The following is a 13,560-nucleotide window of genomic DNA, read 5'->3' as shown; positions in this document are numbered from 1 at the left end:
AGAGTCCTATAGTCACCCTTTTTAAAAACAACCTGAATTTTGTATCTAGAAAGGGACCTTAGAGATTTTCTAGTTTGATCTTCATTTTTCATATTAGGAAATAGGTCCAGGTTGATTTAAGAGATTTGCCAGCCCTACCTGGTTTGGCTTCATGGATAGAGCATTGGCCTGTGGACTGAAGGATCCTGCGTTTGATTTCGGCTAAGGGCACATGCCTGGGTTGCAGGCTCAATCCCCAGTGTGGGGCGTGCTGGAGGCAGCCGATCCATGATTCTCATCGTTTCTATCTCTCTCTCCCCCTCCCTTCCTCTCTGAAATCAATAAAAATATTAAAAAGAGAGATTTGTCCAATGCCCTAGCCCAGTTGGTAGTTCAGTTGGTTGGAATGTCATCCCATACCAAAAGGTTTTGGGTTTGATTTCCCATCAGGGCACATAGGTTGCTAGTTGGATCCCTGGTCCAGGCCTATATGGGAGGCTCCCTCCCTCCCTCCTTCCCTCCCTTTCTTCCCCCCTCCTTTCCCCACACCCCTTTTCTTCCTCTCTCTCTGAAAATCAATGAAAACATATACTCAGGTGAGGATTTTTTAAAAAGATTTGCCCAAAGTCATAAAGCCAGAATAGTGGTAAAAAGCTTGGGCTAAAATAAAAGCACTGGTTATCTACAATTTTTTTTTCATTTTTATTGAGAATATCACAGATGTCCCCCTTTACCTACAATTTTTTAAGTAAAAGGATAAACAGTTTTTCAGGCACTACCCAATCCACACTTGGATTTTTTTTTTTCTCCATAGATTGCTTTGAAATGAACCAAGTTGCAAATTCCTTTCTTCTCAGCCCTTAAAGCAAAAGAAGCTCTGGGAACATGGATCAGCATGCTTTTGGGGGTGGATTTACACCTTTTTTCCTTGCTTCCCCACCCCATGAAAATAAACCAGTTGCTGTCAGATATCTGGCCCTGGTAACTATTTCAAAGAATTTGTGGAAATAATAAGTCCCATTACTCCTATTGAAGTAATTTACCATTATTACATAGTAATTGTTCTTTAATTTAAAAAATTAATGAACAAAATTGAATACCTATAGAGCATTTTTTAAAAAGTGTCCTCAAAGTTGAGCCCTATTGTTGAGCATGTCTGCAGTGTTGATAGGTGTCAAAGAAGTTTAAGACAGTCTCTGCTCTCAAGGAACTGGCAGTCTCATTGGAAACAAGACACACGCAGATGAAACAGTGTAAATAATAATACAGCCCAGTAAGTGCCTTAGACAATCTGAGACAGCGATGAGCATGGGCTGGAGAGGATGGGGGGTTCATAAAGCAGGCGGGATTGTGATGAGTGGGGAAGAGGGGGAACTCCTGGTGGGGGAGATGAATGAGGAAAGGGCCTTAGACCTGAGGAGGAGGAGGGGCGTGGTGCCAGGCCACGTGACAAAGGGAGGCATGCGGTCTGGTACCAGTACTCCTTTAGGCAGATACACGTTCTGATCTTATTTCTAACCATTGCTCTAATTGTGGTTTTAGGCATGTTCTAGTTCAGATAAACATGCTTTAGTAATTTCTTGGCTGAAAGGAGATATCCTTGGAGAGAAGTTGGTAACCTTGGCCAGTCATCTTTGCAACAAGGACTTGGAATCCACAGTGACTTCTGAACCTTACTTCTCAGAAAGATGGACGCTCTTAAGCTTGGTGTTATCCCAGCATGTTAACAATGGTAGGCAACACTGCGGCTTCGTCTTTCAGTGGGTTTCATGCTCCTAAGTTTGCATATTATTGGTTGAGAATAACAAGACATACTTCATTAAAATATCTTAATTTTGTAAGTACCCTAAATGTTTGCTAATCTTTGTAGCATAACTTGGATGACATTTAGTATCTTTAGTTTATTATTTCTAAAGGGTTTTGAATTTGGCAAAGTTCTTCGCTCTAATTTTGTAGAGCATTGTTTTTAAATCTAATGTAAAGATGATTTTTTTAAAAGTGTATTTTGATTGATTTCAGAGAGAAAGGGAGAGGGAGAGAGTTAGAGACATCCATGATGAGTGAGAATTATTGATTGGCTGCCTCCTGCACGCCCCACACTGGAGATCGAGCCCACAACCAGGACATGTGCCCTGACCAGGAATCGAGCCGTGACCTTTGGCTCATAGGTCGACGCTCAACCCCTGAGCCACGCCGGCAGGGCTAGAGCTGCTTTTTCATGTGAGGGCTTTTCTGTGTGAGAACAGATTTATTGGCTGATAGGATTTTTTTTTGTCTAATACACTAGCACCTTTTTTTTTTTTTAACACATACACTCAAGTGGAAGTTATTCAAAATTATACTGCTAATATTTTCTATTGTTTGTGATTATTTTTCTCTAGATTACTTGATTGGAGAGGTATATGTTGAAAGAATTATTGTTAAACTTCATGCAACCTTATCCAACATAAAGAAATGGTCAGAAGCTGACAATATTGACTCTTCAGTGTCTTTTACCTGCGATGTGGCCTATGACTATTTCAGCTCGGCGACAGGGTGCTCGCTGGTCCCGTCCTCGGAAGACTTACTGCTCACTCTCTTTCAGTTGTGTGCTCAGAGCAGAGCCAGCGTCCGCCTGCCAGGTAACAGCCACTGCTCACAGGTTCTGCTGGACTCTGGCCCTGACCTTCGCATGTCAGTGCGAGGCTTCGTTAACTGAGTCATGCTGTGTGACAGTTCAAACGCTTTTGAGTAAAGGACTACAAATCTTAAACACTTCCAGCTTTGAAACTACGTTAAAGATGTATATAGACGTGATGGCTAAAGTTCTTCTGTGATATCATTTTGCAAGGGGCCATGGTTAGAATGTTAGCCCCTTTACTCAGGAGCTCTGGTAGTTTGCTTAATTTCTTCATGCTTCAGTTTCCACATTTATTAATACCTCTTTCCTTCTCTTAACACATTGCGGACCAGTAGTTTTATTGCTAGCTTTACCCAGTGGCCAGATAAGTTTCTATTGAACGAGTACAAAAAATGTTTTACATAAATGTTAAAGGCACGCTTTAAAATTAAATACCCATTACATTTTGAAGTTATTTATTACATGTTCTTACAAGCAGATATCTTCTGAATGTATGATACTTTGTAAAACACTACGTAACATGAAGCAAGAATTGTTGTGATCCGTCCGCAATGTTAATAAATTTTCAATCTTGATGTATGTCAAAAGGAAATTTAGATTGCCTTTTTTAAGGATTATATTCTGCCTTGAGTTAATTTAGACTTATTATAAAAGGAATATTAAAAAATACTATCGATAGGAAGCCCTCCTCTCCAACCCTTCTTCATTGCTAACTTCTCTGTTTGGAAAAGGTTTACTATTTCCACATCTAAAGAATTTCAGAGAAGAAAAAAGCTAACTTTAAAAATCTTACCATTTTTTACCTTGCTAGCTTTATTATTGCATATTTATGACACATTTTGTTTGACATTGAATAGTAATTTGGTTTTCTTTTTTATTTTTTTATTATTATTTTAAGATACATTTTTATTGATTTCAGAGAAGAAGGGAGAGGGAGAGAGAGATAGAAACATCGATGATGAGAGAGAATCATTGATCAGCTGCCTCCTGCATGCCCCCCACTAGGGATCGAGGCTGAAACCCGGGCATGTGCCCTTGACCGGAATCGAACCCAGGACCCTTTAGTCCGCAGGCCAACGCTCTATCCACTGAGCCAAACCAGCCAGGGCTGTTTTCTTTTTTAAATGGCACCTTAGAAATCTGAAATCTGCAGTGAGTTCTTTCAGGTGTTTTATAATGATTATAGTTACTTCAGTGGGATTACAAATTACTGTTGACATTTTGATTTTAGACTTTCTTATCTGTAAACTGAAAAATACTTGGCTCTCTGGCGTGAATTTGTTGGTCCACCATCCTGGCCGTCCAGTTCAGCAGAGTGCCTTCCTGCGGGCGTCGGCGCTGTGGCTGAAGAACCAGGCTCAGTCTCCGTCTCTGGACATTACGAGGTGACCATTTCTGTGCTCATTTGCACAGCATCTCTTATTACTTGATCACTGTCCTTAGTCAGGCTCCATACTAGTGTGGGTGCCTATGGAAAATGACTTGTTACATAAGAAATCGATAGGACTCCCGAGAGGATTTCTCCACGTGGATCATAAGCTCCCTGAAGGAAGAAGGACGGCGTGACAGACCTGCGCACTCCTAGCTGCTGCCGGTGGCGGGTGCTGGTGCTGTCCTCCGTCTCCCCTGGGTGGGTGTAACCACAGCCTCTCCTGGCGGGTCATGTGATCGTTCTCGCCTGGTTGCCTGGCTGGTCTGACTGCCACTGTTCTAAGGCATTTGAATTGCAGTGTATGTCACAGCTCTTACTAAATCCATGTATAAAGGTGAAAACTAAGCAAATGCATCCAGAGGCCTTGGGGGTTGAGGCAGACACTTTTCTGGTCACCGTGCTCTTTTTGTGGAAGAAGGGAGCTGTATTTCAGAAAGATCGGGTCTGAAATAGGTCAGGCCCCTCCAGTGGGCCTGTGTGTGTGGGGAGGAGGGGCGTGGAAAGGCCGCCTGCCTGTGCTTGCTCTGTCGTTTTGTTCAGGTCAGCTGTTGCTGCTGTGGCATTGACCATGCGCCAGGGCGTTGAGGTCAGTCAGCATAATGGCAGCAGCTGAGTTCTCTGCGTTATTTCAGTCTCCAGGGACTCTTGTCTGCTGCTGACGATTTGCTGAAGAAGCTCTTAGAGAGTGAAGATACGTCCCTTCTAGGCGTCTATATTGCGAGTGTGATGCCAGACCACAGGGAGTGGGAGAAGATGAGACAGTCGCTGCCTAAGCAGGTATGTTAGAGACTGGAGAGCATTTCTCATTCTGAGGTTTGGATTTCGTGCGAGCGTAGATGTATTCATTTCTGGTGAAGAAAAGCAAGTAAGTGAGCTGAGAGCTCACTTTGCTCTGATGCCTCTGAATGCTCTGTATCGTACGTGGTGTCCATAGGGTCTGCAGGAACGTGCCTGTGAGAGGCTCCTGCAGCAGAAACCAAAGCCCAGGCTTCTGTGGTGCTAACAAACTGATAGTAAACTGATACGACTTCATTTTTGAAGTTATTTTAATGACAATGTGAATGTTCTGATAACTGTATTTTTGTTCCCTGTCATAGTTGTACACTTGGTGGTAAATAGGATATGTAATGATTTTTGCATTTAATTTATATTTTTGCAGTGGTTGCATAGACCTCTTTTAGAAGGACGACTGAGTTTGAATTATGAGTGTTTCAAAGCAGATTTTAAAGAACAAGATAGAAAGAAACTTCCTAGCCATTTGTGTACTTCGGCATTATTGAGCAAAATGATATTAGTTGCACTGAAAAAGGAAATAGTCCTAGAAAATAATGAACTCGAGAAAATAAGTAAGTATATGTAAGCATAAATACGAATTTTGAAATACTTTTGATTATACTGTGTTTTAAATCTTTAAAGAATCAAGAATCTTCCGCTCCTAATTAATTCGTTTAGGAATGAGAAATTTGAGGTCAGTTAAGTGATGAATGTTAAGTTGCAAGTCGGGTGGAAACAGCAAAATCTTGGCTCTCGTCGTGTCAGGTGTTGAGCGGAATTTGGTGTCAGAACACTTTTCAGGCCAGCAGGACATCAGCATCAGCGAACCTGTGTCCTGAGCCAGGAGAGCATCTAGCGAGTCTGGTGGCTCATCGAGGGCCCGGTCTCACGTAACCTGTGGACCACTGTCCCTCGGTCTCCATCGGCTGAACCTTCTTCCTGGCGAGTGGGCTCAGATGGGGTAGAATCGAGGTCCGTGTGACCTGTGCAGGGTGGCGCTGGGAGTAGAGGGCCTTTCCAGTTCCTGTGTCGGCTCGTGGGCAAGCCCTCAGCCGGGACCTCGCTGGGCGGAGGCTGTGCCTGAGGAGGCAGCGGAGCACTGGGACTGGCCAGCTCCACGTGCTGTGCAGGGCAGGAGCTGCGCACACAGGGCGTTACTCAGAGGGAATCTGTCCCAAAGCAGAACTGGAAAGGAGAGCATCATTTATTTTGTTAACTGGATCACTAATTCCAAACTGACAGCATCATGTATTCAATCTCCTCATCAATGCTGTCCGTTAGATGTTACTGCTTTTCTTATCTTTTCTTTCCTAATTTTTAAAAATACATTTCTATTGATTTTAGAAGGGGGGGGGGAGAGAGAGAGAGAGAGAGAGAGAGAGAGAGAGAGAGAGAAACATCAATGATGAGAAAGGATCATTGATTAGCTGCCTCCTGCACGCCCCCCACTGGGGGTGGAGCCCACAACCCGGGCCTGTGCCCTGACCAGAAGTAGAACTGTGACCTCCTGGTTCATAGGTCGACACTCAACCACTGAGCCACGCCGGCTGGGCTGTTTTTCTTATCTTGACTTGCTTAGAATTACTTAGCTTGAAAAGGAGAGGATTAGATTTTAGCCAGGTCTCTAGCCTTCTGACTTCAAAATCTAAATCATACATGAATTTATATAAGAGAGTTGTGACTAAATGCATAATAAAAATCTCTGACATGCCAGGTTTTGTGAAAGATACTTGGTCATTTAATTCTCAACAGTCCCGTGAGGGAGGTTGTAGTTTCCTAGTTGATAACTTTGTGGACAGCCCATTGGAAGACAGCCCTGTCAGTCACCGAGGCCCCGCCCTGTGCTGTATCCTGCTGTCCCATTCTTTTTTTTTTTTTTTTATTGAGGTATTATATGTGTACATATCTTACCATTGCCCCCCAACCCCCACCCCCCACCCTGCTGTCCCATTCTTAACACATTGGCCGGAACGTCTCACTCAGGCCTGGACCCCTTAGTTGTTTATTTGATAACTAAGTTCCTGTCACATTTCTAACATCCACAAGAGGGACGAAATAAGATTTGGGAGAGGAGTGGTACGTTGTATCAAACACATGTTCTCAGTGCTCATTATCTCGAAAACCTCAAAGCAGATTCGAGTCAGTTCACAGATCTGAGACTAGTGGACAGAAACCAGTGGTAGGAAATGAGGCCCCGGAGTAACAAGACGGGAGGTTGTGGGCGAGCGCAGCTGCTGACGTGCGTCCTTCTCAGCCGCAGAGCTGCTCTACGCGCTGCAGTGGTGTGAGGAGCTGGACAGCCCACCTGCTTCCCTCGCCGGGTTTGGTGAAATGCTGGAGAAAATGGACATTACCTACGATAACTTGTGTGGACTTGGTAATACGTCTGGCCTTTTGCACCTGCTGTTCAACAGGTAAAAATCGCTTTCTATTTCCATTTTTTAAATGACCATTTTACTACTTTGTGGCTTGTTTCTATAAAATTAAGCCCTCTTCATACCAATTTTTCAGTCAGAGGATGATCTAAATTAATCTGAATTTTTAGTGATAAAAACTTATGGATACTAGGTACTCTTTATTTTTCTGGGGAGATGTTTGAACTTGGCTGGTGTTACTAAATGTAAAAATAGTTCCAGGGGCAGGCGATGAAGGAGCAGCCTGTGGGCGTGGCTTCAGCTTGCCTCCTGTGCCACTTCTCCTGCTGCTGGGGGCTCGGCCTGTTGCTGCAGTTGCATCTTGATCTTAGCACCCTGAACCCTCCCGGGATGAGGAGTCGGGTGGGAACAAGTCGTCGCAGAGGTCGCAGCGGTCAGGTGTCTCGTGGCTGAAATTGCTGGGCTGACCGCTGACAGGGCTTCCTCTGCAGTCCCCTGCGCACACTGCCCACCTGCACTCGCCTCCGCAGTCCGCCAGCCTCCGCAGTCCGCCAGCCTCCGTGTTCCCGGGTGTGTCCTTCCCCAGTGCAGCCTGGCATCGTCCGTGGGGACACCGGGGGCTGAGGGCTGCCCTGTGTTGGGAAATTCTGTCACGAGCCTCAGCTCCCAGCCCTTCCCGTCACGGCAGTTGTTTAGTGCAGGAGTCCTGGGTAGTTGACGCCCTCGTAAGGGGCTTTAATTCTGTAACAGAAATCCAGAATTGATTGAATTCTGTAAATTTAAAAAAAAAATCTTAAGTACACTTTCTAAATAGGTTTTTCCCTCCTTTTTTAGATCCATGGAACATGGCACGCTGTGGTCTCTTATTATTGCTAAGTTGATCCTTTCCAGAAGTGTTTCACCTGAGGACGTAAAACAGCTTTACAGGAGGAAAGAAGGGTATGCTTATTTACCTTTTTTACTTTGTAATGTGACCACCTTGGCTCCCTCCAACTACTAGTCTCTAAGGAATCGGGAAAACAAGGCCTAGGAGATGAAGAAATTAAGTTAAAGGAAATGAGAAAGACAAAACAATTTTGATCATTTCAGGTTTGGAACACACTTTTTTATAATAAGCAGTTTTAACTTTATAACACTTTGTTGTGAATTTCATATTTGTTTTACACAAGTAGCATTTCATAAACTTGTTCTCTTTCCCCAAAAAATCTCTGTTGATGTCTTTCCTTTTTCTGTCTCCTGCATCATTTCCCATGGCATCATTTGCTCTATGGAAAGTTCCTTACTCTTCTCTGCACAGGGTCATCCTGTGGAAGCATATTCTAGAAATGCAGTAAGTACATCCCTAAGACAAAGAACTTAGCTGTGATTCGACGTACGAGAGATGTAGCTCGAACTGCTAGAGAGAGAGGCCGGGCACCCGAGAAAGCACTGGCTGAGGCTCTCCAAGGGCTTGGAATCGACTGGCTTCCACAAAGTGTTCAAGGGTGATGTGTACGTCCTGGCACAGCAGGATTGTGAACTGAATGTCAGTGTTTTAAATCTTATTTAAAAATGGTTAAACCTTAGTACTTTGAGATAATTATAGATTTATTATTTTGAGATAATTCAAGATTCACATGCAAATTATAAAAAATAATACAAAGAGATCCCATAGTTCAGTTTCCCCCGTTGGCACCATTTTGCATAACGTTAGTGCAGTTTCACAATAAGAAAGTGGTATTGATGCGATCTGTCCACCAGGCTACATCTGGTCATTTGCTTCCGTGTGTTCTGTGCAGATCACATGTGTGACCACCAACCACCAAAGTCTCAAGATGAGATATAGGACAGTTTTAATCATAAGGATCCCTTGTGTTACCTTTGATAGCCACAGCCACCTCCCTGGTCCCATTTCCGCATCCCTCAATTTACATCACTCAGGACTGTGATGTAAGGGAATGCAGCTTATGATCTGTTGATACTGCCTGTTTTATTCAGCACAATTTAATTTTTTTTTCTGCTTATAAAAGTGTAGGGAATTAACAAACTATTAGAACTAATTAGTACTGACATGCATTCTTTTTTTTTTACATGCATTCTTTTTTTTTTAATTTTTAAAAAAATATATATTTTATTGATTTTTTACAAAGAGGAAGGGAGAGGGATAGAGAGTTAGAAACATCGATGAGAGAGAAACATCGATCAGCTGCCTCCTGCACACCCCCTACTGGGCATGTGCCCGCAATCAAGGTACATGCCTTTGACAGGAATCGAACCCGGGACCCTTGAGTCCCCAGGCCTACTCTCTATCCACTGAGCCAAACCGGTTAGTGCCATGCATTCTTAAGTGTATAGTTTGGTCCCATTGCATATACCCTGTATTCACACTCCAGAATTAAAATTTTTTTAAAAAACACAACTTCTGCCATAACTGGTTTGGCTCAGTGGATAGAGCGTCAGCCTGCGGACTGGAGGGTCCTGGGTTCGATTCTGGTGAAGGGCACGCACCTTGGTTGCGGGCACATCCCTAGTAGGGGGTGTACAGGAGGCAGCTGATTGGTGTTTCTGTCTCATCGATGTTTCTGGCTCTCTCCCTTTCCCTTCCTCTCTGTAAAAAATCAATAAAATACATTTTTTTAAAAAAATATTCTGTATGACAAAAATACAGCAAAGTTAAAGGCCAAGTGACAAAATGGGAGAAAACATTTGCAAATTAATAAAGAATTAATGTCCATAATATATAATAGTTTCTATTAATTAGTAAAACAATCCAAATTGAAAAATATGTCAAGGACTTGAGCAGGTAATTCACAGATAGAATAGTCAAAGGTAATTCACAGGTGAAATGAAAGTATAAAGGATTTGCCTTATTAGCAATGATGGAAGTACAGATTTAGAGAAGCCTATTTTATCTACCATGTTGCCAGGAATGTAAAAGGTTCATTGAGAGCATAGCAAGACACTCGTGTGTACATTTCTGGTGAAAGCACAAAGGAGTACGTGTGTGTGTGTTTGTTGGAAAGCAATTTGAAATGACCAGAGTGCAATACATTTCAATCCTTTGATCTAATCCCATTTCTAGGAATCTCGCCAGAACAGGTGTTTGCACGTGTGCTCAAAACATCTACTATTTAAATAAGAGCAAAAGTGTGGGGAGTAAAACCTCAGTGTCCACTGACAGAGACATAGTTAGATTATGACACATGCATAGCATGGGATGTTTTTGTTTCTAATTTTTAAAGTTACGTTGTTTTAAAATAGAACAATTTGTACCTTTGTTCTGACAGAAAAATCTACAAAGTATATGTGACAGCTAACAACTTATATACTTTGTATTCAAGTATGAAAGTGGCAGCTAAGAAAATAGTGTGTTTAGTGCGACCTTGTTAGATAAGTGAGCCCCGCTGTGCACACATGCGCGAATATCAGCTCCCGTGTGAATGGCCTCGGGGGCTCTCACAGAGAGCTTACCCACGTACTGTGTGTGCAGTTCAGAGCAGCCACACACTGCGGGGAGGGGAGCATGCTCGTTCTAAAAATTAGAAACACGTTAAAGGAGAAAGCAGCAGTACATTGCATTTGTGTGCGTTCTCATCACCCAGAAGAGTCTGAGTAAGGCATTTCTGAAATAACTCATACTTAGGGCAAATATAATTCACACCTTTTCTGTACACAGGTTTTTCCCCCTAACGGAAGGCAAGATGCACACCATCCAGAGCCTCTGTCCATTTCTGCCCGAGGACGACAAGAAAGAATTCATTGCTCAGTGTGTGCCTGCCCTTCGGGCCAGGGAAGACCTTTGCAGTACGAATGGTTAGTTTCCTGATAGTAAATATTCTGCTATTTTAATTATTGCTTGAGTTGAAACAAGTGTCTCTTAGTATCTGAACCCAAGTCTAACAGAGATAAATTCTAGCTGATTGACTCCTAGTTTATGCTTCTGCTACAGGACAAGCTGATGGGCCGTGGGAGTAGTGTCTGTGGAGAGTGTCTGTCACCGTGTGTGGGACAGAAGTGCTAGGTCTTCAGGGAAGACCGACAACCGCAGACCCTCTGGCTGTGCCTAGCTCTGTGAGCTGCGCCTTGTCTCCCTGGCAGCCAGTGAGTGAGCACAGAAAGGCAAAAGAGGGAACCACTTTTGTTGTATTTTTTTAAAGTTCTTTTTTTTAAATACATGTTTATTGATTTCAGAGAGGAAGGGAGAGGGAGAGAGAGAGAGAGAAACATCAATGATGAGAGAATCATTGATTGGCTGCCTCCAGCACCAGGGATGGAGCCCGCAACCTGGGCATGTGACCTAACTGGGAATTGAACCACAATCTGCTGGTTCATAGGTGAAGGCTCAACCACTGAGCCACACTGGCTGGGCAGCTCTTAAAAGTCCTGATGAATCCATAAAAGGAGACTTTTTATTTTATTTTACTATATTTTTAAAATATATTTCTTTATTGATTTCAGAGAGGAAGGGAGAAGGAGAGATAGAAGCATCAGTGATGAGAGAGAATCATGGATCTGCTGCCTCCTGCACGCCCCCCACTGGGGATTGAGCCTGCAACCCAGGCATGTGCCCTTGGCCAGAATCGAACCTGGGACCCTTCCGTCCGCAGGCCGACGCTCCATCCACTGAGCCAAGCTGGCTAGGGCTAAAAGGAGACTTGTTAAATGGTTTTTGGGAAATAGAGAAAGGCTTTAAACCAGGCGTCCTCAAACTACGGCCCGCGGTCCACATGCAGGTGTTTTTGCCGTTTTGTTTTTTTTACTTCAAAATAAGATATGTGCAGTGTGCATAGGAATTTGTTCATAGTTTTTTTTAAACTATAGTCCGGCCCTCCAACGGTCTGAGGGACAGTGAACTGGCCTCCTGTTTAAAAAGTTTGAGGACCCCTGCTTTAAACTTCTTTGGACACTTTGCCATCTGTTATTAACTTCACAAACCCTGTTGAACACTGGCTGTGTGTGGAGAAGATAGACATAAAATTGTATCATGTGATAAACGACACAATCCATGTGTAGAAGTGGCAGAGAAGGGGTTTTCCACTCTGAGTGTCAGTGGCGATTTCACAGAGAAACAGTCACCTGAGTGTTGAAGGATTGTCTCTCTATGGCCATGGTTTGGGAAGGGCTCTCCAGGAACACAGAAACAGGACGAGTGTTGGTCGTTGAGTTTAGCTGGCGTCTCAGGTGGAAGGTTGGGGTGCACAGGAAGGTGGGCTCCGTGCATGGGAGGGAGCAGATCCTGAGCCTCGTGTGTAGGTGGAGCGTGGACTTGAAGCTGCAGGAGCTGTTGGCCCACATCTGGGAGGAGAGAGCACATTCCGTTAGGAAGCATATTGACAGCTGTGGGAAGGCGGGCATGAGAGGGGAGACTGGGGGAGAGACGAGGTGGGAAGCTACTAGGATAAGCTTCATGAGAGAGAAGCAGAGCTTCAGTCAAGGCAGAGGTGGAAGAGGATGTGGACATGAAGGAGATTCAGATACAGAATTGAAGGGCTCCCTGTGAGGGAGGTGGGAGCACCAGAGCCCTTGAGGGAAACCCCGTAGGACACCCGAGGGTTAGGACGGGCGGAGCGTACAGGGAGCCAGTGCTGCGTTCTGAGCATGTGAGATGAAGGTGCCTGTGGAATGAGGGTTCATGGAGGTTTCAGGGAGCAGCAGGCTGTCGACTGGCTGTGTGTGGAGAAGATAGACATAAAATTGTATCATGTGATAACCGAGATGCTGCTGTGGGAGTCCATGCCGGCAGGTGGCCTCAGATCCATCAGGGAGGGAGCCTGTTCAGACACAGGATCAAGGGAGCACGAGCACAGAATAAAGAGGTGTGGGTGGAGGCAGACTTGAGACTAAGGACTGAAGATAAAGAGAAGCAACGAGGACTTGTAGGTGGTATCCGTCACCTGTGTTAAAACCACAGCAGGTCAGATAAACTAGGGCCTGAAGGGTCCGCTGGCATTGGCGTTGTTGGAGTAACTTGTGCTGAGAAGGTGGGGCGGACAGTCTGTTCTAGGTGTTTGGCGAAGCGGGGGGAAGAAGAAAGTGGGAGCTGGAGAGGAATACAAGGCCACAGGGAAAATACACGTGGGGAGGAGAAGAGGTAGAAAGTTGAGACGAAATCATTGGTGGAAAATCGTGGGGAGGAGAAAGGGTAGAAAGTTGAGACTAAATCATTGGTGGAAAATTCCACTGAGCAGGTGAGGAAAGGCGAGAGGGCGGGACCTCAACACGAGTCAGATGTGTGGCGCGTGTGGAGGGGAACCTCCTGGGTGCCTAACTGACAGGCTCAGGCCTCTCAGGCTGGGTCATGTAACGAGTGGAAACTACATTGTAGATTTCCTGAAGGGCAATGAACGTCTGAAATAACAGAAGAGGTGCCTGTCAGAAAACACGAGAGGAATCTCTCGAAT

The 13,560-nt window shown here is 44.3% G+C and overlaps 1 protein-coding gene across 2 annotated transcripts in view; it reads left to right on the top strand.

The window, feature by feature from the left end:
* The window catches only part of LTN1 (listerin E3 ubiquitin protein ligase 1), a 51,726-nt gene that overhangs the window by 19,592 nt on the left and 18,574 nt on the right, over positions 1-13,560 (top strand). For both annotated transcript variants that reach the window (XM_079767113.1, XM_079767112.1), the window contains 8 exons: positions 1,522-1,711; positions 2,361-2,600; positions 3,831-3,984; positions 4,664-4,808; positions 5,191-5,377; positions 7,060-7,219; positions 8,015-8,119; positions 10,836-10,972. In XM_079767113.1, coding sequence (XP_079623239.1) covers positions 1,522-1,711; positions 2,361-2,600; positions 3,831-3,984; positions 4,664-4,808; positions 5,191-5,377; positions 7,060-7,219; positions 8,015-8,119; positions 10,836-10,972 — 1,318 coding nt within the window. The remainder of the gene's footprint in view (positions 1-1,521; positions 1,712-2,360; positions 2,601-3,830; positions 3,985-4,663; positions 4,809-5,190; positions 5,378-7,059; positions 7,220-8,014; positions 8,120-10,835; positions 10,973-13,560) is intronic.

This window comes from Cnephaeus nilssonii (assembly GCF_951640355.1).
Source record: "Cnephaeus nilssonii genome assembly, chromosome: 3".
Taxonomy (NCBI): Eukaryota; Metazoa; Chordata; class Mammalia; order Chiroptera; family Vespertilionidae; genus Cnephaeus; species Cnephaeus nilssonii.
Note: the sequence above shows the minus strand (reverse complement) of the source record. Positions and strands in the feature narration are given on the sequence as shown.